Below are 26,263 nucleotides of genomic sequence, written 5' to 3' on the forward strand. Positions count from 1 at the left end.
GCATAATTATTAGGCAACATAACAAAAAACAAATATATACCCATTTCAATTATTTATTTTTACCAGTGAAACCAATATAACATCTCAACATTCACAAATATACATTTCTGACATGCAAAAACAAAACAAAAACAAATCAGTGACCAATATAGCCACCTTTCTTTGCAAGGACACTCAAAAGCCTGCCATCCATGGATTCTGTCAGTGTTTTGATCTGTTCACCATCAACATTGCGTGCAGCAGCAACCACAGCCTCCCAGACACTGTTCAGAGAGGTGTACTGTTTTCCCTCCTTGTAAATCTCACATTTGATGATGGACCACAGGTTCTCAATGGGGTTCAGATCAGGTGAACAAGGAGGCCATCTCATTAGATTTTCTTCTTTTATACCCTTTCTTGCCAGCCACGCTGTGGAGTACTTGGACGCGTGTGATGGAGCATTGTCCTGCATGAAAATCATGTTTTTCTTGAAGGATGCAGACTTCTTCCTGTACCACTGCTTGAAGAAGGTGTCTTCCAGAAACTGGCAGTAGGACTGGGAGTTGAGCTTGACTCCATCCTCAACCCGAAAAGGCCCCACAAGCTCATCTTTGATGATACCAGCCCAAACCAGTACTCCACCTCCACCTTGCTGGCGTCTGAGTCGGACTGGAGCTCTCTGCCCTTTACCAATCCAGCCACGGGCCCATCCATCTGTCCCATCAAGACTCATCAGTCCATAAAACCTTAGAAAAATCAGTCTTGAGATATTTCTTGGCCCAGTCTTGACGTTTCAGCTTGTGTGTCTTGTTCAGTGGTGGTCGTCTTTCAGCCTTTCTTACCTTGGCCATGTCTCTGAGTATTGCACACCTTGTGCTTTTGGGCACTCCAGTGATGTTGCAGCTCTGAAATATGGCCAAACTGGTGGCAAGTGGCATCTTGGCAGCTGCACGCTTGACTTTTCTCAGTTCATGGGCAGTTATTTTGCGCCTTGGTTTTTCCACACGCTTCTTGCGACCCTGTTGACTATTTTGAATGAAAAGCTTGATTGTTCGATGATCACGCTTCAGAAGCTTTGCAATTTTAAGAGTGCTGCATCCCTCTGCAAGATATCTCACTATTTTTTACTTTTCTGAGCCTGTCAAGTCCTTCTTTTGACCCATTTTCCCAAAGGAAAGGAAGTTGCCTAATAATTATGCACACCTGATATAGGGTGTTGATGTCATTAGACCACACCCCTTCTCATTACAGAGATGCACATCACCTAATATGCTTAATTGGTAGTAGGCTTTCGAGCCTATACAGCTTGGAGTAAGACAACATGCATAAAGAGGATGATGTGGTCAAAATACTCATTTGTATAATAATTCTGCACTCCCTGTATATATTTAAAAGGAAGTCACCATCATCCAGTATTGCTGTAACACACTCAGCCCCCACAGCTATATCCCATGGATCACCACTGCAAAAATATGCACTGTTTAGATAGGGCTTTAACTTTCATAACATTTCTGAAAACATTAACGTCCCTTTATAGTCTCCTTTCTAACCACTGGCGGGTGCACTTAGAACTATTTTTTTGCACAACCTAAAGGAAGGTCTAAAGATAAACAGGTTGTCTTCACTGAAGGCTAGGTTTGAATCTTCCTTGTCGAGACTGCCCCACATATTAAAGAAAAAAAAATCCCTCTACCCATCCTAACCGGAAATACCCCTATAGCAATGTGGACCAGGTCATTACATAACAAGCATTATCTTACAAAATAAGAAGCAACCAGAACCCTCTAGCCACCTTTGCACTGTGCTTTTCTCACAATGAGCTGCCTACATCATATATATATCGGTGGGCCTGAGCAAGGGGTTAAATAAGGCACAATTTAACACAAGACAAGGTTTAGTTAAATGGGCAGTGCAAGTTCCCTCTAGACAGGATCCTTCCCCTCCATCTATTAACAGGCACTTTGGTAGATGCTTTGAAAACCATATATAATAAATCTGTAGGCCCGCCCAAGCAAAGGAAGCCAGGAAAGGTGTGATATTGCAGGAGAGGCACAAGGAGATTACACATGTACACAAGACATCCCATCAAACTCTGAAATATTGTGACTGACATCCCTGAGAACTAAGAGTGAGCAGTGCCATGCATAAGATTAAAGGATCAAGTCTCCAAGGGAGAAGGGTGTGGGTCACAGTGAGAGAAGGTCGAGTGATGCAGGTGGGCTCAGATCACCCATGTGGATGCCTACATTGCCCTCTACCACTTCAAGCCTACCTAAAGTTCTCTAAAGCTCATTAATTCTATTAAAATTCATTTTACCATATCCATAAGAGCCATAAGGAACATTTCATAGCAAAGGTGCTATGCATGATATTGCACTATCAAAAGGAGGGGGTATGTCATGAGCCAATATATTTAATCTTTATGCAACACGTAAGTCATTACATTGAGGATCAGTGCGGTCACTTGGTGGGTTACACAGCATCCAAAAGTGACTGTGGAAAGACGCAAGAACCAACTTCTAGAGGTGTAAGAGCATTTATTAACAGGCTACTCATTCACATCCCAGTGCAGAGGTCAATCACAGGGTAGTGTTAAGGATGTGCACTCGTGTCCACAGCTTGGGAGGTAACGGGTGGCTCCATCTTAAACTAGCACAAAATCCTCAAGCAGCACATGTAACCTGGTCCATATGTGTCTCCAGCTCAAAAGCATCAGGTCTATCCTGTGGGTTTGCGGCTAACATGTCTTTGAGCAGCCTTCGGATACCCTCAGACATGGAAGTCCTACATTTCTGTGGGATGTGAAGTTCCATCTTTGGATTCTCTAGCAATGCTTCCCCAACAGTCACAATTTCACTGTCCTGTTTAATGTAGGTCCCTAAGAGCTCCTTCTTGGTTTCTGCGTCAACAAATGTGATACATTCAATCATGGCCCAGATGATAATGCCCAGTGCAAAGATGTCAGCTTTTGCTGTGTAATGTCCTTCCCACACTTCTGGTGCCATGTAAAAATGCGACCCACATGCAGATGACAGCCAAAACGTGTTAACATTCACTGTCTTGTTCTCATTGCCAGCGCCTGTAGAAGTATCCTTCCCATGGGGTGCTACACCAGCACACACTTTGCTGAGACCAAAATCAACCACTTTAAGTATGGGAGAGCCAGATCGTTCTGTAATCAATATGTTGTCAGGCTTCAGGTCACTGTGAACAATTTGGTTCTTATGCAGGAAGGCAATGGCACTGGTCAGTTGCAACATAAAGCTTTTGTTTATGGCTGGATCTGGATGCCTAGACAGGACATACTGGTTAAGATCACCACCCTCACAGAACTCCATAACAAACCAAAGATAACAGGCTTCCTCAGAGTATCCCAAAATATGCTCCCCTTTGAGCGAGGTCTCAACGAGCCTAAGGTAGAGATGTGAACTCTTGTGTGCTAGTCCATTCTTCTGCAATACACACTCCTCAAAATGCACTATGTTAGGGTGCCGTCGTCTGAGGCTTGTGAGGGCCCAAAACTCGGACAGCGCAATTTCCACGTTTTCAGGCGCGTCACAGAGGATCTTTTTCACAGCCACTCGTGCCCCAGTTTTGCAAGCTATTCCTTCATACACTACACCGTAGCTACCGTGTCCAATCTCAGATAGAAGACTGTAACGGGAAGGGCACAAATAATGGTGCATCAGTTTTGTGCCATTTACTGCCAGTGGGCTATGGTGGCACTTCCTCCCGGAAGTGCTCTGCATGATTGTGCTTTGGGAGCTCTCCTCCGCTTCCTGCTCCAACTGTGTTTCTCGCTCCAGGCAGGACTGCTGTGAGACACTCAAGGATAGTGACAGCATCTCCTACCGCCTCTCACAGCCGCATTACCCGCCGGCTCCTCAAACACTCCCTCCTTTGTTTTGCTAAGTTTAGTCTCATAATAGGTTGCCTGCTTATTTATACTTCCAAAATGTAGAACCATTTTCCAGTATTAAATCTAATTTTCTATTTACCTGCCCATCCTTCTAATTTTTGTAAAGCAAATCATCCTGCAATTTGTATCATCTGCAAAAATAGAGATGTTGCTATTTAATCCTTTCTTCAAGTCAATAATTAAAAATATTAAAAAGAACCAGATCCCTGGGGGACTCCACTGATTACCTTTGTCCAATCTGAGTATGATCTGTTTACTACTACTTGTTGCTCCCTGTCTTTTTTCCAGTTAGTTATCCATAAGTTAACATTTTCACCGACTCCCAGTCCCTTACAAAAGGGAAACAATGTAAAATTGCATGCGCTATCTGAATCATTAATGTTTAATCTTTAATTTACTTTCCCTGTAAGCACAATGCTGTCTTTAATACAATGGTATATAAGTATATCATTCTCAAGAAATTTACACACTCTAGGGGGGAGATTTAATAAGCAGTGGATGCTGTTTTCTCCGCCCGTAGTTTCCGGCTCACCAGAAACATAAGTTTAGAAGCTACTCCTTAACTTGTCCTCCACCTTTTAGAAATGCTTGACAGCGTATGCTGTCGGCATTTAGCGATGTCGAGCGGACATGATTCGCTACATTTGATAAATTGACCCCTAGATGTGCTCTCGTGAAAAGGAGCTAGGTTTAAACAAAGAATTACAAGACAGAAAGTTTGATAATAAAATAAAAATTTGAATTTTTTTAAATACATTTGTGTACTCTAGCTAAATCACAAATGTTTAATTTTGACTTTTCCTGTCCACTTAAAATTGTATTTAAATATGCTCTGCATCAAACTAAAGAACTTAAACAGCATTGGAATCATTATGGGAAATTTGAAGATAGAATGAAATGTACTCAGTTTACAAAAGTATATATATTTTTTTTTAATACAAATTATAAAATAACTAAAGGCCATTAAATATAGTAGAGTTCCATAACTGACAAGTAAATAACAAAAACTTTCAAATGAGTATTAGTTTTATTCTGGAAAGTTTCAAAATGAATTCTAGTTTCCCTCTTCTTGCATCATGTGACAGCTATCAGTCAATCACAAAATGCATATACGTATATTCTGTACACTCTTGCACATGCTCAGTAGGAATTGGTGTCTCAGAAAGTGTGCATATGCAAATATTGTGAACATTTTAATAATGGAAATAAATTGGAATTTTTCTTTTATTTTAAAATGTAAAGTGTATGTTCACTCAGGAAGTAAGCTGAAGGCAATGTACAACATGCAGAGTGATCCCCATATAGCTCACTCAAAAAGTAATAATTTGGTTTCTTGAATATGAAGCAATTCAGTTAGACATATTTTAAAAGACCTCCCTGGTGAGCCCCTTTCATAAGGTAAAACCATTGGATTTTCAGATAAAGGCAAATTATTTAAGGTTAGAACAAATTTGCCGTGTTTAGAAAGTATAGTTCTTATCTGTCCAATGATTTATTTTAAAAAATCTGTTCATGTTCTGTTAAAAATATTTGTTAGCTCAAAATATCAACATAAGCTACAAATTAGCAATGGTAATAAAAGGAATTCAAAGCACTTGAATTAGGCCTATAAAACCTGTACTTTCCTGAGCGTTATTTATGGCCTGTATTTTATCTCTCCTAGATACCCTGGGGAGTTAAGAAATAACAGGGAAGACAATGCAGGAATGTTGTTCCATCTTTAAATCATATCATTTAAACAACATATTAGTGTGTTGTTAAATAAGCACTTAGTTCTTTCTCGGAAGTTGAGTATCTAAAAATGACAGATTAGATAACAAAACCTTTACTTTTTGTTCTCTCTTAATCTCTTTAGTTGCTATACATATACTTACAATTAAATGCTATAGGCATTTGGTTATTAAAATATTAATTTTCTCTTACTTTTGTTTTATTTCATTGTAACTAGCTTCCTTTAGAAGTGTAAAGCTCTTTAATGCCCTTTTGAGAGTATGTACTGGATGAATAAATTATGTTTATGGTTTCCAACTATGCCATTTTGATGAGTCAGATTTATAGTTTCTAATTAAGAGCTTTTTATTGATAAAAAAAAAAAAAACTTTATGCACTCAAATAATTGTAAAATAATGCATTTTCCTTGTTTTTAAATGCTTCTTTTTTAGCTGTGTATAGAAATAATGAATTTGAGAAATATTGATATTTTATCAATTCCTAAACTATCAGGAAATACTCTTTTGGGGATTTTTTTTTGTCTTAAAAGCCCCTTTTGAATTAATAGATAATTAAAAGGATACGAAACCCATTTTTAAAATTTCATTATTCAGATAAAGCATGCGATTTTACACAACTTTCCAATTTATTTGTATTATGTAATTTGTTTTGTACTTGTGATATCATTTGTTGAAATGGATACATAAGTAGGCTTTGGAGCTGCTGATTGATGGCTGATGCATGCCTCATGTTATTGGCTCACCCAAAGTGTTAACTAGCTCCCAGTAATGCACTGCTGCTTCCTCAACAAAAGATACCAAAAGAAGGAAGCAAATTAGACAATAGAAGTAAATTGGAAAGTTGTTTAAAATTGTATTCTCTATCTGAATAATATTTAGGAACATTTTGGGTTTCATGTCCTTTTAATAAATGTAAGCTGCAATTCAACATTCCTAGATTAACAGGGATAGTAAAGTCAAAATTAGTTTGATAAATCATTTAATTTTAAAAAACTTTCCATTTAACTTCTATTATCAATTATGCTTAGTTCTTATGGTGTCCTTTGTGATAGAGTAATCCTAGGTGAGTTCAGGAGAGTGCACATAATTGCAAACACTGCTGCAATATACTACTTAAGATACGTGCACGCTCCTAAGATTGTATCAGCCTACCTAGGTTTACTCTTTGACAAAGGATTCCAAGAAAATAAAGCCAATTAGATAAAGTAACTTGGAAAGTTGTTTAAAAATGCAGGATCTATCTAAATTATGAATGTTTAATTTAAATTTTACCATTCTTTTAAAGACTTATTCATACAATCTGTTGGAGAATCCCCACAATGGTCAACATTCAATGAAGCCCATTCATGGAACTAATATCTTGTGGAAAAAAAAGCTCAACATTGCAGCACACAAATTGATGAATTCATAATTATTGGTACCCACGCCTCAGCACAGCCACGAGTTGCAAGTTAAACACCATTATATAATCAAAGGAGCAGTGTATATCTTGTAATAGCTCATGTCTTGGTGCATAGAACAAATACAGTTTGGAAGGAAACTGGTATCACAAAAATAGAGGTTAATAGTGTAATTAGGTACTTTGCGCTGTGGTGGGTTTAGGGGTTAATAGTTTAATTAGATACTTTGTGCTGTGGGTGGATGGCGGTTTAGGGGTTAATAGTTATATTAGATACTTTGCGTTGTGGGAGGTTGGCGAATTAGAGGTTAATAGTGTAATTAGGAACTTTGCGTTTTGGTGGGTTGGCGGATTAGGGGTTAATACTTTTATTCTTAGTTGTGATGTGGGGGGATGGCGGATTAAGGGTTAATAATTTATATCAGTAGTTGCAATGTGGAGGGATGGTGGATATAGGGGTTTTAATGTATCGGTTTCATTATTTTTAGAAGGGTTCGATTTTACATGGCATTTCAAGTTTTATTTTTGTAAAATAACGTTCCGGCAGATCATATACTGGTGTAAATCACTGGCGACACCAGAAATGTGTATTAGCGCACATTTCTGAATTTCGCCAGTTTATACAACTTACAGCAGTATAGCATTTGCTGGCGCCATTTATGAGATTCACTAAATGTGCAAGGGGACGTGGGTTTCAGCAGTTACGTCGCATATGCAATCTCGCCCAAGACAATCACAAGGGAATGTGTTGGTGACAAATGCCAGCGGTTTATGTGTGAAAACCTATACATGCCACTTGATATAGTCACATGAAGTGTCTCACAAGATGCCAACTACTTGTACAGCAGTTATTGTTATTTAACATATATATGTATTTGTGTGTGTGTGTGAGTATTTGTATATGTATGTTTGTGTGTGTGCATACATGTGTATGTATGTGTATGGGTATGTGTGTATGTGCATATGTGTGTGTGCATATGTTTGTATGTATATGTATGTATGTGTGTTTAAATATGTACTGAAGTCGTGTGTATGTAAGTATATTTATATGTATGTGTGTATATGTGAGCGTATGTGTTTATTTATATGTATGTGTTGTATGTGCATGTATATATGCATGTTTGTATATGTTTATGTGTATGTAGGTGTATATTTATATGTGTGTATGTTTGTTTATGTGTTTGTGTATACAGTATGTATGTGTTTGTGCATGAGTATATTTATATGTATGTGTGTATGTATATATATATATATATATACACACACACAAATATGTGTGTAGTTATATATATATATGTATGTAGGTGTATATGTATGGGTACATATTTGTATGTATGTGAGCTTCTATTTGTGTATGTGTGAGTATGTATGTGTATTTGTATATGTACAAAATGTGTGTACATGTATGTGTGTGTGCATATGAGTATATTTATATTTATGTGAATATGTGTGTGTATGTTTGTGTGTTTGTATATGTACAGTATGTGTGTGTAAATGTCTGTGTGTGTGTATATTTATATTTATGTGTGTGTATATGTATGCAACTATGCATATGTGCGTATGTGTAAATTTATATGTATGTGAGTTTGTATATGTGTGTGTGTATACAGGGAGTGCAGAATTATTAGGCAAGTTGTATTTTTGAGGATTAATTTTATTATTGAACAACAACCATGTTCTCAATGAACCCAAAAAACTCATTAATATCAAAGCTGAATAGTTTTGGAAGTAGTTTTTAGTTTGTTTTTAGTTATAGCTATTTTAGGGGGATATCTGTGTGTGCAGGTGACTATTACTGTGCATAATTATTAGGCAACTTAACAAAAAACAAATATATACCCATTTCAATTATTTCTTTCTTTCATGTAATTAGCAAGAGTCCATGAGCTAGTGACGTATGGGATATACATTCCTACCAGGAGGGGCAAAGTTTCCCAAACCTCAAAATGCCTATAAATACACCCCTCACCACACCCACAAATCAGTTTTACAAACTTTGCCTCCTATGGAGGTGGTGAAGTAAGATTGTGCTAGATTCTACGTTGATATGCGCTCCGCAGCAGGTTGGAGCCCGGTTTTCCTCTCAGCGTGCAGTGAATGTCAGAGGGATGTGAGGAGAGTATTGCCTATTTGAATGCAGTGATCTCCTTCTACGGGGTCTATTTCATAGGTTCTCTGTTATCGGTCGTAGAGATTCATCTCTTATCTCCCTTTTCAGATCGACGATATACTCTTATATATACCATTTCCTCTACTGATTCTCGTTTCAGTACTGGTTTGGCTTTCTACTACATGTAGATGAGTGTCCTGGGGTAAGTAAGTCTTATTTTCTGTGACACTCTAAGCTATGGTTGGGAACTTTTATATAAAGTTCTAAATATATGTATTCAAACATTTATTTGCTTTGACTCATGATGTTCAACGTTCCTTATTTCAGACAGTCAGTTTCATATTTGGGATAATGCATATGAATAAATAATTTTTTCTTACCTTAAAAATTTGACTTTCCCTGTGGGCTGTTAGGCTCGCGGGGGCTGAAAATGCTTCATTTTATTGCGTCATTCTTGGCGCGGACTTTTTTGGCGCAAATTTTTTTTTCTGTTTCCGGCGTCATACGTGTCGCCGGAAGTTGCGTCATTTTTGACGTTTTTTTTGCGCCAAAGGTGTCGGCGTTCCGGATGTGGCGTCATTATTGTCTCCACATTATTTAAGTCTCATTATTTTGTGCTTCTGGTTGCTAGAAGCTTGTTCTATGACATTTTTTTCCCATTCCTGAAACTGTCATTTAAGGAATTTGATCAATTTTGCTTTATATGTTGTTTTTTCTATTACATATTGCAAGATGTCCCACGTTGAAGCTGAGTCAGAAGATACTTCTGGAAAATCCCTGCCTGGTGCTGGAGCTACCAAAGCTAAGTGTATCTGCTGTAAACTTTTGGTATCTGTTCCTCCAGCTGTTGTTTGTACTGTTTGTCATGACAAACTTGCTAATGCAGATAATATTTCCTTTAGTACTGTTACATTACCTGTTGCTGTTCCGTCAACATCTAATACTCAGAGTGTTCCTGATAACATAAGAGATTTTGTTTCTAAATCCATTAAGAAGGCTGTGTCTGTTATTCCTCCTTCTAGTAAACGTAAAAAGTCTTTTAAAACTTCTCATTTTTCAGATGAATTTTTAAATGAACATCATCATTCTGATACTGATATTGGTTCTTCTGATTCAGAGGATTCTGTCTCAGAGGTTGATGCTGATAAATCTTCATATTTATTTAAAATGGAATTTATTCGTTCTTTACTTAAAGAAGTCCTAATTGCATTAGAAATTGAGGATTCTAGTCCTCTTGATACTAAATCTAAACGTTTAGATAAGGTTTTTAAATCTCCTGTAGTTATTCCAGAAGTTTTTCCTGTCCCTGGTGCTATTTCTGAAGTAATTTCAAGGGAATGGAATAATTTGGGTAATTCTTTTACTCCTTCTAAACGTTTTAAGCAATTATATCCTGTGCCATCTGACAGATTAGAATTTTGGGACAAAATCCCTAAGGTTGATGGGGCTGTCTCTACTCTTGCTAAGCGTACTACTATTCCTACGGCAGATGGTACTTCCTTTAAGGATCCTTTAGATAGGAAAATTGAATCCTTTCTAAGAAAAGCTTACTTGTGTTCAGGTAATCTTCTTAGACCTGCTATATCTTTAGCGGATGTTGCTGCAGCTTCAACCTTTTGGTTAGAAGCTTTAGCGCAACAAGTAACAGATCATAATTCTCATAGCATTATTATTCTTCTACAACATGCTAATAATTTTATTTGTGATGCCATCTTTGATATCATTAGAGTTGCTGTCAGGTATATGTCTCTAGCTATTTTAGCTAGAAGAGCTTTATGGCTTAAAACTTGGAATGCTGATATGTCTTCTAAGTCTACTCTGCTTTCCCTTTCTTTCCAGGGTAATAAATTATTTGGTTCTCAGTTGGATTCTATTATCTCAACTGTTACTGGAGGGAAAGGAACTTTTTTACCACAGGATAAAAAATTTAAAGGTAAATTTAGGTCTAATAATCGCTTTCGTTCCTTTCGTCACAACAAGGAACAAAAGCCTGATCCTTCATCCTCAGGAGCGGTATCAGTTTGGAAACTATCTCCAGTCTGTAATAAATCCAAGCCTTTTAGAAAACCAAAGCCAGCTCCCAAGTCCATATGAAGGTGCGGCCCTCATTCCAGCTCAGCTGGTAGGGGGCAGATTATGTTTTTTCAAAGAAATTTGGTTCAATTCCGTTCACAATCTCTGGATTCAGAACATTGTTTCAAAAGGGTACAGAATTGGCTTCAAGATAAGGCCTCCTGCAAAGAGAGTTTTTCTTTCCCGTGTCCCAGTAAACCTAGCGAAGGCTCAAGCATTTCTGAAATGTGTTTCAGATCTAGAGTTGGCTGGAGTAATTATACCAGTTCCAGTTCTGGAACAGGGGCTGGGGTTTTATTCAAATCTCTTCATTGTACCAAAGAAGGAGAATTCCTTCAGACCAGTTCAGGATCTAAAAATATTGAATCGTTATGTAAGGATACCAACATTCAAAATGGTAACTGTAAGGACTATCCTGCCTTTTGTTCAGCAAGAGCATTATATGTCCACAATAGATTTACAGGATGCATATCTGCATATTCCGATTCATCCAGATCACTATCAGTTTCTGAGATTCTCTTTCCTAGACAAGCATTACCAGTTTGTGGCTCTACCGTTTGGCCTAGCTACAGCCCCAAGAATTTTTACAAAGGTTCTCGGTGCCCTTCTGTCTGTAATCAGAGAACAGGGTATTGTGGTATTTCCTTATTTGGACGATATCTTGGTACTTGCTCAGTCTTCACATTTAGCAGAATCTCATACGAATCGACTTGTGTTGTTTCTTCAAGATCATGGTTGGAGGATCAATTTACCAAAAAGTTAATTGATTCCTCAGACAACGGTAACCTTTTTAGGTTTTCAGAAAGATTCAGTGTCCATGACTCTGTCTTTGACAGACAAGAGACGTCTAAAGTTGATATCAGCTTGTCGAAACCTTCAGTCACAATCATTCCCTTCGGTAGCTTTATGCATGGAAATTCTAGGTCTTATGACTGCAGCATCGGACGCAATCCCCTTTGCTCGTTTTCACATGCAACCTCTTCAGCTCTGTATGCTGAACCAGTGGTGCAGGGATTACACAAAGATATCTCAATTAATATCTTTAACACCAATTGTACGACACTCTCTGATGTGGTGGACAGATCACCATCGTTTAGTTCAGGGGGCTTCTTTTGTTCTTCCGATCTGGACTGTAATTTCAACAGATGCAAGTCTGACAGGTTGGGGAGCTGTTTGGGGGTCTCTGACAGCACAAGGGGTTTGGGAATCTCAGGAGGTGAGATTACCGATCAATATTTTGGAACTCTGTGCAATTTTCAGAGCTCTTCAGTCATGGCCTCTTCTAAAGAGAGAATCGTTCATTTGTTTTCAGACAGACAATGTCACAACTGTGGCATACATCAATCATCAAGGAGGGACTCACAGTCCTCTGGCTATGAAGGAAGTATCTCGAATTCTGGTATGGGCGGAATCCAGCTCCTGTCTAGTTTCTGCGGTTCATATCCCAGGTATAGACAATTGGGAAGCGGATTATCTCAGCCGCCAAACGTTACATCCGGGCGAATGGTCTCTTCACCCAGAGGTATTTCTTCAGATTGTTCAAATGTGGGGACTTCCAGAAATAGATCTGATGGCCTCTCATCTAAACAAGAAACTTCCCAGGTATCTGTCCAGATCCAGGGATCCTCAAGCGGAAGCAGTGGATGCATTGTCACTTCCTTGGAAGTATCATCCTGCCTATATCTTTCCGCCTCTAGTTCTTCTTCCAAGAGTAATCTCCAAGATTCTGAAGGAATGTTCGTTTGTTCTGCTGGTAGCTCCAGCATGGCCTCACAGGTTTTGGTATGCGGATCTTGTCTGGATGGCCTCTTGCCAACCGTGGACTCTTCCGTTAAGACCAGACCTTTTGTTGCAAGGTCCTTTTTTCCATCAGGATCTCAAATCCTTAAATTTAAAGGTATGGAGATTGAACGCTTGATTCTTAGTCAAAGAGGTTTCTCTGACTCTGTGATTAATACTATGTTACAGGCTCGTAAATCTGTATCTAGGGAGATATATTATAGAGTCTGGAAGACTTATATTTCTTGGTGTCTTTCTCATCATTTTTCCTGGCATTCTTTTAGAATTCCGAGAATTTTACAATTTCTTCAGGATGGTTTGGATAAAGGTTTGTCTGCAAGTTCCTTGAAAGGACAAATCTCTGCTCTTTCTGTTCTTTTTCACAGAAAGATTGCTAATCTTCCTGATATTCATTGTTTTGTACAAGCTTTGGTTCGTATAAAACCTGTCATTAAGTCAATTTCTCCTCCTTGGAGTTTGAATTTGGTTCTGGGGGCTCTTCAAGCTCCTCCGTTTGAACCTATGCATTCGTTGGACATCAAATTACTTTCTTGGAAAGTTTTGTTCCTTTTGGCTATCTCTTCTGCCAGACGAGTTTCTGAATTATCTGCTCTTTCTTGTGAGTCTCCTTTTCTGATTTTTCATCAGGATAAGGCGGTGTTGCGAACTTCTTTTAAATTTTTACCTAAGGTTGTGAATTCTAACAACATTAGTAGAGAAATTGTGGTTCCTTCATTGTGTCCTAATCCTAAGAATTCTAAGGAGAGATCATTGCATTCTTTGGATGTTGTTAGAGCTTTGAAATATTATGTTGAAGCTACTAAGAATTTCCGAAAGACTTCTAGTCTATTTGTTATCTTTTCCGGTTCTAGGAAAGGTCAGAAGGCCTCTGCCATTTCTTTGGCATCTTGGTTGAAATCTTTAATTCATCATGCTTATGTCGAGTCGGGTAAAACTCCGCCTCAAAGGATTACAGCTCATTCTACTAGGTCAGTTTCTACTTCCTGGGCGTTTAGGAATGAAGCTTCGGTTGATCAGATTTGCAAAGCAGCAACTTGGTTTCTTTGCATACTTTTACTAAATTCTACCATTTTGATGTGTTTTCTTCTTCTGAAGCTGTTTTTGGTAGAAAAGTACTTCAGGAAGCTGTTTCAGTTTGAATCTTCTGCTTATCATTTAAACTTTATTTTGGGTGTGGATTATTTTTCAACGGAATTGGCTGTCTTTATTTTATCCCTCCCTCTCTAGTGACTCTTGCGTGGAAAGATCCACATCTTGGGTAGTCATTATCCCATACGTCACTAGCTCATGGACTCTTGCTAATTACATGAAAGAAAACATAATTTATGTAAGAACTTACCTGATAAATTCATTTCTTTCATATTAGCAAGAGTCCATGAGGCCCACCTTTTTTTGTGGTGGTTATGATTTTTTTGTATAAAGCACAATTATTCCAATTCCTTATTTTTTATGCTTTCGCACTTTTTTCTTATCACCCCACTTCTTGGCTATTCGTTAAACTGATTTGTGGGTGTGGTGAGGGGTGTATTTATAGGCATTTTGAGGTTTGGGAAACTTTGCCCCTCCTGGTAGGAATGTATATCCCATACGTCACTAGCTCATGGACTCTTGCTAATATGAAAGAAATGAATTTATCAGGTAAGTTCTTACATAAATTATGTTTTTTACCAGTGAAACCAGTATAACATCTCAATATTCACAAATATACATTTCTGACATTCAAAAACAAAACAAAAACAAATCAGTGACCAATATAGCCACCTTTCTTTGCAAGGACACTCAAAAGCCTGCCATCCATGGATTCTGTCAGTGTTTTGATCTGTTCACCATCAACATTGCGTGCAGCAGCAACCACAGCCTCCCAGACACTGTTCAGAGAGGTGTACTGTTTTCCCTCCTTGTAAATCTCACATTTGATGATGGACCACAGGTTCTCAATGGGGTTCAGATCAGGTGAACAAGGAGGCCATGTCATTAGATTTTCTTCTTTTATACCCTTTCTTGCCAGCCACGCTGTGGAGTACTTGGACGCGTGTGATGGAGCATTGTCCTGCATGAAAATCATGTTTTTCTTGAAGGATGCAGACTTCTTCCTGTACCACTGCTTGAAGAAGGTGTCTTCCAGAAACTGGCAGTAGAACTGGGAGTTGAGCTTGACTCCATCCTCAACCCGAAAAGGCCCCACAAGCTCATCTTTGATGATACCAGCCCAAACCAGTACTCCACCTCCACCTTGCTGGCGTCCGAGTCGGACTGGAGCTCTCTGCCCTTTACCAATCCAGCCACGGGCCCATCCATCTGGCCCATCAAGACTCACTCTCATTTCATCAGTCCATAAAACCTTAGAAAAATCAGTCTTGAGATATTTCTTGGCCCAGTCTTGATGTTTCAGCTTGTGTGTCTTGTTCAGTGGTGGTCGTCTTTCAGCCTTTCTTACCTTGGCCATGTCTCTGAGTATTGCACACCTTGTGCTTTTGGGCACTCCAGTGATGTTGCAGCTCTGAAATATGGCCAAACTGGTGGCAAGTGGCATCTTGGCAGCTGCACGCTTGACTTTTCTCAGTTCATGGGCAGTTATTTTGCGCCTTGGTTTTTCCACACGCTTCTTGCGACCCTGTTGACTATTTTGAATGAAACGCTTGATTGTTCGATGATCACTCTTCAGAAGCTTTGCAATTTTAAGAGTACTGCATCCCTCTGCAAGATATCTCACTATTTTTTACTTTTCTGAGCCTGTCAAGTCCTTCTTTTGACCCATTTTGCCAAAGGAAAGGAAGTTGCCTAATAATTATGCACACCTGATATAGGGTGTTGATGTCATTAGACCACACCCCTTCTCATTACAGAGATGCACATCACCTAATATGCTTAATTGGTAGTAGGCTTTCGAGCCTATACAGCTTGGAGTAAGACAACATGCATAAAGAGGATGATGTGGTCAAAATACTCATTTGCCTAATAATTCTGCACTCCCTGTATGTACGTGTGTGTGTATATGTACGTGTGTGTATGTATGTGTATTTGTATATGTACAAAATTTGTGTCTGTGTGTATGTATGTGTGTATGTGTATATGTGTGTGTCTGCATATGGGTATATTTATATGTTTGTGTGTGTGCATGTATGTGTGTTAATATATGTACAGTATGTGTGTGTATATGTATGTGTATGTGTGTATGTGTATAGTTATATGTATGTGTGTTTGTATATGTGTGTGTATGTGTTTTCTTATATCCCAGTTCTAGCTATCAACCTGGTTCATTGTGTGTAAATACTAGCAGAAAGAAACTTACAAATGCTACATTTATAAAGGAACAGTAATGCATCTTGACCTAGATTTCAACCCATATAAAAGATTTTCACTTGCTTTAAGGCATTGTTAAGTTAGCAATCAGTACCGACATTATTTCTATTGTTTATTTCATGACACCAGACCATGTTCAAACCTCAAACACTTAACATTAGCCTTCAATGCAATCCCTATTCCACTTCCACTTGAAAGATATTAAAATTCTAGTCAACGTTCAAATTAATATTACATTATTATGCTCTGTGATTAGAAAGTGCGCCTGTGATGCACGGTTGAAGAAACTAGCGCCAAGATTACGAGTTTGGCGTTAGCCTTAAAAAGCAGTGTTGAGAAGTCCCAACGCTGCTTTTTAGCGCCCGCTGGTATTACGAGTCAGGCAGGAAAGGGTCTACCGCTCACTTTTCTTCCGCGACTCGAGGCTACCGCAAATCCCCTTACGTTAAATTGCATATTCTATCTTTTCAATGGGATTTGCCTAACGCCGGTATTACGAGTCTTGGAGAAGTGAGCGGTAGACCCTCTCCTGTCAAGACTTCTACCGCATTTAAAAGTCAGTAGTTAAGAGTTTTATGGGCTAACGCTGGAACATAAAACTCTTAACTAAAGTGCTAAAAAGTACACTAACACCCATAAACTACCTAATAACCCCTAAACCGAGGCCCCCCCACATTGCAAACACTATAATACATTTTTTAACCCCTAATCTGCCGACCGGACATCGCCGCACTTTAATAAATGGATTAACCCCTAAACCACCACACTCCCGCCTCGCAAACACTAGTTAAATTTTATTAACCACTAATCTGCCTGCCCTAACATTGCCAACACTTACTTACATTTATTAACCCCTAATCTGCCACCCCCAATGTCGCCGCTACTATATTAAAGGTATTAACCCTTAAACCTAAGTCTAAACCTAACCCTTATCCCCTAACTTAAATATAATTTAAATTAAACAAAATAAATGTAACAAAATTAAATAAATTATTCCTATTTAAAACTAAATACTTACCGATAAAATAAACCCTAAGCTAGCTACAATATAACTAATAGTTACATTGTAGCTAGCTTAGGATTTATATTTATTTCACAGGCAACTTTGTATTTATTTTAACTAGGTACAATAGTTATTAAATAGTTAATAACTATTTAATAACTACCTAGCTAAAATAAGTACAAAATTACCTGTAAAATAAATCCTAACCTAAGTTACAATTACAGCTAACACTACACTATCATTACTAATGCGAGGTCAATTCTATTGGCTGATCCAATCAGCCAATCGGATTGAACTTCAATCCGATTGGCTGATTAAATCAACCAATCGGATGTTTCCTACCTTAATTCTGATTGGCTGAGAGAATCCTATCAGCCAATCGGAATTTGAGGGACGCCATCTTGGATGACGTCATTTAAAGGAACCGTCATTCGTCGAGTAGTCGTCGTGCTGGAAGAATGCTCCGCGCCGGATGCCTTCAAGATGGAGTCGCTCCTCGTCGGATGGAAGAAGATAGAAGATGCCGCTTGGATGAAGCCTTCTCCCGGTCCGGATGTCCTCTTCTGCCCGGATAGGATGAAGACTTCTGCCGGTCTGAATGTCCTCTTCTGCCCCATCGGATAAACACTTCTGGCCGGATCGGATGAACATTGTGCCTGGCTGGGTGAAGACGGCTCAAGGTAGGGTGATCTTCAATGGGGTAGTGTTAGGTTTTTTTAAGGGGGTTGTAGAGTAGGGGTGTGTGGGTGGTGTGTTGTAATGTTGGGGGGTGTATTGTATTTTTTTTTACAGGTAAAAGAGCTGATTACTTTGGGGCAATGCACCGCAAAAGGCCCTTTTAAGGGCTATTTGTAATTTAGTATAGGGTAGGGCATTTTATTATTTTGGGGGACTTTTTTATTTTGTTACGGGGCTTAGATTAGGTGTAATTAGTTTAAAATTCTTGTAATTTTTTTTCTGTAATTTAGTGTTTTTTTCTGTAATTTAGTTTATTTAATTTAATTGTTTTTAATTGTAGGTAGTTTAGGTAATTAGTTTAATGATAGTGCAGTGTTAGGTGTAATTGTAACTTAGGTTAGGATTTATTTTACAATAGTTAATAACTATTTAATAACTATTGTACCTAGTTAAAATAAATACAAAGTTTCCTGTAAAATAAAATAAATCATAAGCTAGCTACAATGTAACTATTAGTTATATTGTAGCTAACATGGTTTATTTTATAGATAAGTATTTAGTTTTAAATAGGAATAATTTATTTAATTGTAGTTATTTTATTTAGATGTATTTAAATTATATTTAAATTAGGGGGTGTTAGGGTTAGACTTAGGTTTAGGGGTTTATAACTTTATTATAGTGGCGGCGACAGATTAGGGGTTAATAACTGTAATGTAGGTGTCTGCGATGTTGGGGGCAGCAGATTAGGGTTTTATAAGTATAATGTAGGTGGCGGCGGTGTCCGGAGCGGCAGATTAGGGGTTAATAGAATAATGCAGGTGGCGACGATGTTGGGGGCGGCAGATTAGGGGTTAATAAGTGTAAGATTAGGGGTGTTTAGACTTCCGGGTTCATGTTAGGGTGTTAGGTGCAGACATATTTTTTCTTTCCCCTTAGGAAACAATGGGGCTGCGTTAGGAGCTGAACGCTGCTTTTTTGCAGGTGTTAGGTTTTTTTTCAGCCAGCTCAGCCCCATTGTTTCCTATGGGGAAATTGTGCACAAGCACATTTAGCCAGTTTACCGCTACCGTAAACAACTCTGGTATTGAGGTGAGATATGGAGCTAAATTTTGCTTAACACTCACCTTTTAGCGGATAACGCCAGGTTTAAAAAAACCTGTAATACCAGCGTTGGCTTAAGGGAGCGGTGGGAAAAAAAGGAGCGTTAGACTCACAAGCCTTATCGAGAAAAACTCATAATCTAGCCGTAGGAGAGCAGAAGAGGCTGTCAAGGAAGGTAGGGTAAGTACGGGTTTGGGGGGGTCATACTTTAAAATCCTTTTTTCTTTTGCAGGAGTTGCTAGGTTTATGTTACATAACTCTGAATTATGTAACATTAAATTGAACGTTGACTGTCACTTTAATTAAAAAAATAAGTAGGGGTGAGCATAATTAGATTTAAATGGTGGAAAGAATGCTCAAAAATTCATATTTAAGTCTTTATCCCTAAATTATATAGATAATGACTTGAATCCCGAGCATGTGACTATCAATGCATTCATTTAGTTATATAAAAGTATAACAGTATAGGAGGCCTGCCTGGGTTGCTTTAATGGCTTCAGAATTGAGTTGCAGGATTGTTAATTTTGGGGAACTAAAGACACCCCCATTTAAATTTAAATGCATGTATTAACATTTAGGCTTTTCTTTGAGGATAAGAGAATGTGCCTTAGTATACAGGAAAACCACTGTTACTTAGGCCCTGATGATCAAAACATCCACTATGTGGCAATATATTCAAAATTCATCCATCGCGGGAACGAGATTGCCAGTGAAATATTCCAAACTGCTGACATCAGTGTGTGAAGGCAGTCTCACAGAGAGGCCTTTTACTATACATCTCAGTGGGTGGCAATACTGGCAATATTTTCAAAGCAGCATCGCCACCTACATTGAAGGTATAATGTAAATGGTCCCTTTAGACAGCATTTTTTGGCAATAAAATGTACATGTTAACAGAAACGCAACCCCTTTTATAACAATTTAATTGTGAAACAAGGGGGATTGTGAGTATATTGTACATATATAAATATTTTTAGGAAGAAGATTTCGTGTTTGTGATATTAATATTTTCTAGAAGACAGTAGCTGAGACTTTTCTAGTTTTATTTCTTCATTGCCAATATTAGTTCTCACTGTTCTGAACATGTTATACTTATAATATTATGACCGTGTGGTAACAAACATATTCTATATTAATACATAAACATGTATATTAATACATAAAATACATATATAAAACATTGTATATGTATTTATAATATACCTCCGACCCCACAGCATCTATAGGTTTAATAGGAAGGTGTTTTTTGGAGATTGAAGACATCATAAAAATAAAGGAGTTCCATGGGAGTTTGATGTGTGTTTCATGGAAGTAACCTGTATTTTAATGGGGACACATTCCCGTGAATTTGTAATATTCAAAGCAACACCCTCCATACAACTTTTCACCCATATTGTTATGCCTGGAGGAGGCTTTGCAAAATAAGGAATGACTATGTTTGAACCACAGCTGCTGAGATGCACTATAAATGTTATTATGTTGCCCAGAGTGCACTGGGAAGTTACATCAATTACTAACAGTAGCAATGTGAAATCCCAATTACAATCTTAAGCATATTGATTGATGGTAGAGTTGACCTTATTGTTCTATAGCTGCCACCTGTGATAACTTCACTGAATATTTGCAGCAGAACAACCTATTCAATCTACCGGAGAAAGTGTTAACACAGATTATATAATAGAATAGTGGGCAACAAATTGGAATATTGGCAGTAATGCTAATGTTAGAACTAATTAGATCGAGACCTGACAAGGGAATGTAACAGTTCATCTTTTGACAGGCAAATAATATTGAATGTAGAGAGTACCTGAATGTTGGATGGAAGGTAAGTGTGAAGCCGAAGGGAGAGCAGAACTGCTCGCTGTGCCGCAAATGAAGGAGCTGAAAAAGCTGGCAAGCGGCAAGTGAGTTGGCGTGTGATGTCACCGCTTTGTTGGTTCCGGTCGGGAGTAAACAGCAGAATCCGGCAACAGAAAGTGAGGGAGGATCCTAAGGAGCAGTGAAGAGAATCTCTGGAACAGGAGAGACCATGAGCAGATAACGAATCAAATGGAGACTAGCACATTAACTGGAAACAAGGCTACGATACCAAGCAATTAGGCAGCTGGGAAGTGAGCTTTTATAGCTGATGTTGGAATTGTAGGAAAAACTTAAAGGGGCAGAGGTATTTGTACTATTCAATTCAGATAAGATGAAAACAGTCAATTTAGGTACGCAGAATATTATAAGCATGACAGGACCCCCCCCCATGAACAGCCCCGCGGCTCAGGGATGTGGGCAATCAGGGTTTCTCTGGTGGAAGCGGGAGATAAGTCTGGGGGCAGAGATGTTAGTAGCCGGCTCCCAAGAGTTATATTCCTCGGTGTAACCTTTCCATCGTATGAGATATTGTAAAACACATCGGCAGCATCTAGAATCCAGTATGGATTGAACTTCGTATTCAGTGTTTGGATCAATGGAAATTTGAGGCAACATCTGATTCGGGGAGAACTCCCATACAGATCGGTAAGGTTTCAGAAGAGACACATGAAATATGGGGTGTATCTTGAGTTAATGAGTTTGACAATAGGAAAAAGACCAATGTATAAAGGGGATAATTTCCTAGAAGGAGCAGAGAGGCACAAGTTTTTTGTGGACAGCCATACAAGATCTCCAATTGAATAATGAGGAGGTGGCATTTGTCTCTTGTCATAGTACTGTTTGTATAATCATTTTGCATCTTCGATTGCGAAACGAACTGTGGTAAAATTCGATGAAATGGTATTTGATAAGTCCGTTGTGTGGGGTGAGGAAGACTCATTCCCAGGGAGGATTTGAAAACTAGGATGGTAACCATAGTTGATGAAGAAAGGTGTTTGTTTGGTAATTGAATGCACAGTATTATTAAACACAAATTCTCCATATGGTAGATGTTGTGACCATGATTCTTGGTCTGAGAAACAGTAGGCACAAAGAAATTGTTCTATCCACTGGTTACACCTCTCGGTCTGACCGTTGGTCTGTGGATGTGTCAGGGCACCAGGAATCAGACTGAGACGAGAAGTGCAAAAACAATCACACCTTTATTAATAGCAAAAAATAATAAAAAGTTCACAAGTCAAATAACAAGCCAGGAGTCAAAACCAGAGCTGGTAGTCAGATGAGCCGAGTCAGGAGCCAAAGTGAATAGTCAGACGAGCCAGAATCAGGAACAAGGAAAACAGCAGAGTCAGGAACAAGCCAGGGATCAGGAACCAGGAAGGACGTCAGGCAGCCAGGTAATACACAGGAACTCTCACAAACAGGTCTGAGACAACGCAAAGGCAAAGCATACTGAACAGAGGCCCTTTAAATAATAAGTGATGACATCACAATTCTGAGACTGCATCCTGTCTTTTCAGTAATTCCTGAGTTTTAGAAATTCCAGCGTGTCTGGCTAAAAGGGATTCATGTGCACAATGCAGCAGTAATTTCCTGACTGATGGCGGTATATATATTTTATCTACATGGTAATATATAGAATCTGGTTTCAATTGAAGGTTATGTATCGGTTTCGTAATATCTTTTTCTTGTTCTTCTCTGAGAAATGGGATAGAGTCAACAACAAATAGAAGAAAGTTCTCATTGGGAATCACAGATTGCAAGGGTAGAGTATATGAGGTATTTATTGGTAACCGTGATAGAGCATCTGCTTTTCGTTTTTTTGCTGCGGGTCTATATGTAATGAGGAAGTTGAACCTGGAGAAATACAAATTCCAGCGAACTAGCCGGGCTGTAAGAGTTTTAGTGGATTATAAATATTGCAAATTCCTGTGATCTGTGTAGACGATGGTTTGGAAACTTACTCCTTCCAACAAATGGCGCCACTGTTCAAAAGCTGCTTTGATTACTAATAATTCCTTGTTCCCTACTGGGTAATGTAATTCAGGGGTGGTTAAGCATCTAGAGTAGTAGGCGACAGGATGTAAAGGTTGTTGTAATTGCTCTCTCTGTGATAGGACAGCACCTATCGCAAACTCTGAGGCATCCACTTCTAGCATGAACTGGAGTTCAGTGTTAGGGAATCTCAGAATAGGTGCTGAGGTGAACTTCTTCTTCAAGATGTAAAAAGCCATTTGTGAATCATTTGTCCAATGGAATTTGACATTTGTTTCATCAGATTGGTTAGTGGTTTTGCGAGGGAGGCAACATTTTTAATAAACTTTTGGTAGAAATTGGTGAAGCCCAAAAAGCTCTGCACCTGCTTTTTGGTAGTAGGGGTTGGCCAATTGAGTGAGAATAGTCTGGATTTTTGTATCATCCATACAGATGTCAGATATTTGATATCCTAAAAACATTATGCTGTGTGAGTTGAAAATACATTTTTCTGCTTTAGCATATATAGAGTACTTGTCTGACATGATTTTTATGTTCAAAGAGGATTTTTGAGAATATCAAGATGTCATCAAGGTAGATGACTACAAATGTGTCCAGGATATCCCTGAATATATCATTGATGAAATGCTGGAAGGTGGCTGGAGCATTACAAAGTCTGAATGGCATGGCGGTGTACTCGTACAAGCCATTCGTCTCCAGACCTCATACAAATTAGATTATAGGCCCCCCTTAAGTCCAGCTTGGTGAAAAACTTTGAACCTTCCACTCTCAATTAATTTGGGGATAAGAGGTAGGGGGTAGCAATTTTTAATAGTAACCTTATTGAATTGCCTATAATCAACTATGGGTATTAAAGTCCCATCTTTGTTCTTAACAAAGAACATACCCGCACCTTTGGGAGAGGTTGAAGGTTGTATGAACCCTTTTCTCAAGTTGTAGTCGAGATAAGTTTTTAAATGTTCCAACTCTGGCTTAGATAATGGGAAAATGTGCCCACAAGGTATGACTGCGCCTGGTAGGATATCAATCGGGCAGTCTTATTTGTGGTGGGAGGTAGTCTTTTTTGCTGAAGACATCTGAGAAGTCACTATATTCCCTGGGAATACTGACTTCCACAGACTGAAGATTAGGTTGAAGGAGTAATGTTGGAAAGCAAGTGGTGGAACAATATTTAGAGGTAAATTGAAGTGAGAATGTGGACCAAGATAAGTGTGGGTCATGTATCCTTAACCATTGTAAGCCTAATATGAGTGGAAAAACAGGTGATTTAATTACATCAAAAGTGATGTATTCCCTATGATGGTCTTGTGTTGAAACCAAGAGAGGAATAGTCTCATAGAATACTGGTTCAGAGGATAGAACTTCCCCATCTATGCCCCTTAAAGGAACAGGAGACATCTTTTTTACAAGTGGTATTTTATTTTTATTAGTTAAACATGCATCAATATAGGAGGCGGATGCGCCAGAGTCAAGTAACCCGGATAAGTTCATCCGAAGCTGATCCCACTGTAAAACAAAGGGTAGTTTACAATAGTTGGTTAAGTTGGTATCAGCATTTAAGGAATAGTATGGAGTAGTAATCTTACCCTTGTTCTGTCGTTGGAGGATTGGACAGCCTTTTACAACATGTTCATCTGAGGCACAGTACATGCACAAATTTGAGTGCGTCTTCTAAGTTTCTCCTGGTTACTCAGTGGCCCTTTTAGGAAAGCAATTTCCATAGGTTCGCTAGTGGATTTTGAATGTGTATACGTGACACCTGTGGGGGTATGTTTTTGTTTGTGCTGTTTTGAAATGGCCTCTCATGTTGTCTTTCTCTAAGATGTCTATCAATGCTAATGCTAAGGTTTATAAGTTCTTCTAACGTAGGGGGTATCTCAGTACGTGATAGCTCATCTTTAATACCCTCAGATAGGCCTAAGTGAAACTGATTTCTCAGTGACAGGTTATTCCACTGGGTGTCTTTGGCCCACCTCTTAAAGTCAGCTATGTAATCCTCTACATCCCTTCTTTTCTGCTTTAGAGACCTCATAGCATTTTCTGCAGTTAACTGCTTATAAGGGTCATCATATAACTGTCCCAAAGCAGAAAAGAATGAATCCAGGGAGTTAAGGATTTCATCATTACTTTCAAGGAAGTTATTAGCCCAGCTTCTAGGCTCTGCTCTGAGATAGGAAATTGTGGTCATGACCTTAATTCTGTCATTAGGATAAGTGTAGGGTTTTAAGGTAAACAATAACAAGCAGGAATTTTTAAAGTCCCTAAACTGTTTCCTATCTCCTGAGAAAACATCAGGTACACTGACTTGGGGTTCTTGGAAACGTGTTTTTGTTTCTACAAAATCTTTAATGTAGGCTTTCAGCACATAATTTTCTGCTTTTAGGTTATTTAACTAATCAGTCAGCAGGTCCCCTCTTTGGTTAAGTGACTGCATATGAGACACCATCTCAGCTGGGTCCATGGTAAATGGGCTTGGTATTCTGTTATGCCTGGAGGTGGCTCTGCAAAATAAGAAATGACTATGTTTGAACCACAGCTGCTGAGATGCACTATAAATGTTATTATGTTGCCCAGAGTGCACTGGGAAGTTACATCAATTTCTAACAGTAGCAATGTGAAATCCCAATTACAATCTTAAGCATATTGATTGATGGTAGAGTTGACCTTGTTGTTCTATAGCTGCCACCTGTGATAACTTCACTGAATATTTGCAGCAGAACAACCTATTCAATCTACCGGTGTAGTGTTAACACAGATTATATAATAGAATGTGGGCAACAAATTGGAATATTGGCAGTAATGCTAATGTCAGAACTAATTAGATCGAGACCTGACAAGGGAATGTAACAGTTCATCTTTTGACAGGCAAATAATATTGAATGTAGAGAGTACCTGAATGTTGGATGGAAGGTAAGTGTGAAGCCGAAGGGAGAGCGGAACTGCTCGCTGTGCAGCGAATGAAGGAGCAGAAAAGGCTGGCAAGCGGCAAGTGAGTTGGCGTGTGACGTCACCGCTTTGTTGGTTCCGGTCGGGAGTAAACAGCAGAGTCTGGCAACAGCAAGTGAGGGAGGATCCTAAGGAGCAGTGAAGAGAATCTCCGGAACAGGAGAGACCATGAGCAGATTACGAATCAAATGGAGACTAGCACAGTAACTGGAAACAAGGCTATGATACCAAGCAATTTGGCAGCTGGGAGGTGAGCTTTTATAGCTGATGTTGGAATTGTAGGAAAAACTTAAAGGGGCAGAGGTATTTGTAGTATTCAATTCAAATAAGATGAAAACAGTCAATTTTGGTACGCAGAATATTATAA

General features: G+C 38.7%; 1 protein-coding gene across 1 annotated transcript; it reads right to left on the minus strand.

Annotated features, from left to right (window-relative positions):
* Positions 1–2,520: 2,520 nt before the first annotated feature.
* On the minus strand, positions 2,521–3,824 carry LOC128652508 (serine/threonine-protein kinase 35-like). The gene has a single exon (XM_053705444.1). It carries the CDS (start codon positions 3,822–3,824, stop codon positions 2,643–2,645), a length of 1,182 nt encoding a protein of 393 aa, XP_053561419.1. The 3' UTR covers positions 2,521–2,642.
* Positions 3,825–26,263: the final 22,439 nt, after the last annotated feature.

The sequence above is a fragment of the Bombina bombina genome, chromosome 3, assembly GCF_027579735.1.
Source record: "Bombina bombina isolate aBomBom1 chromosome 3, aBomBom1.pri, whole genome shotgun sequence".
NCBI lineage: Eukaryota > Metazoa > Chordata > Amphibia > Anura > Bombinatoridae > Bombina > Bombina bombina.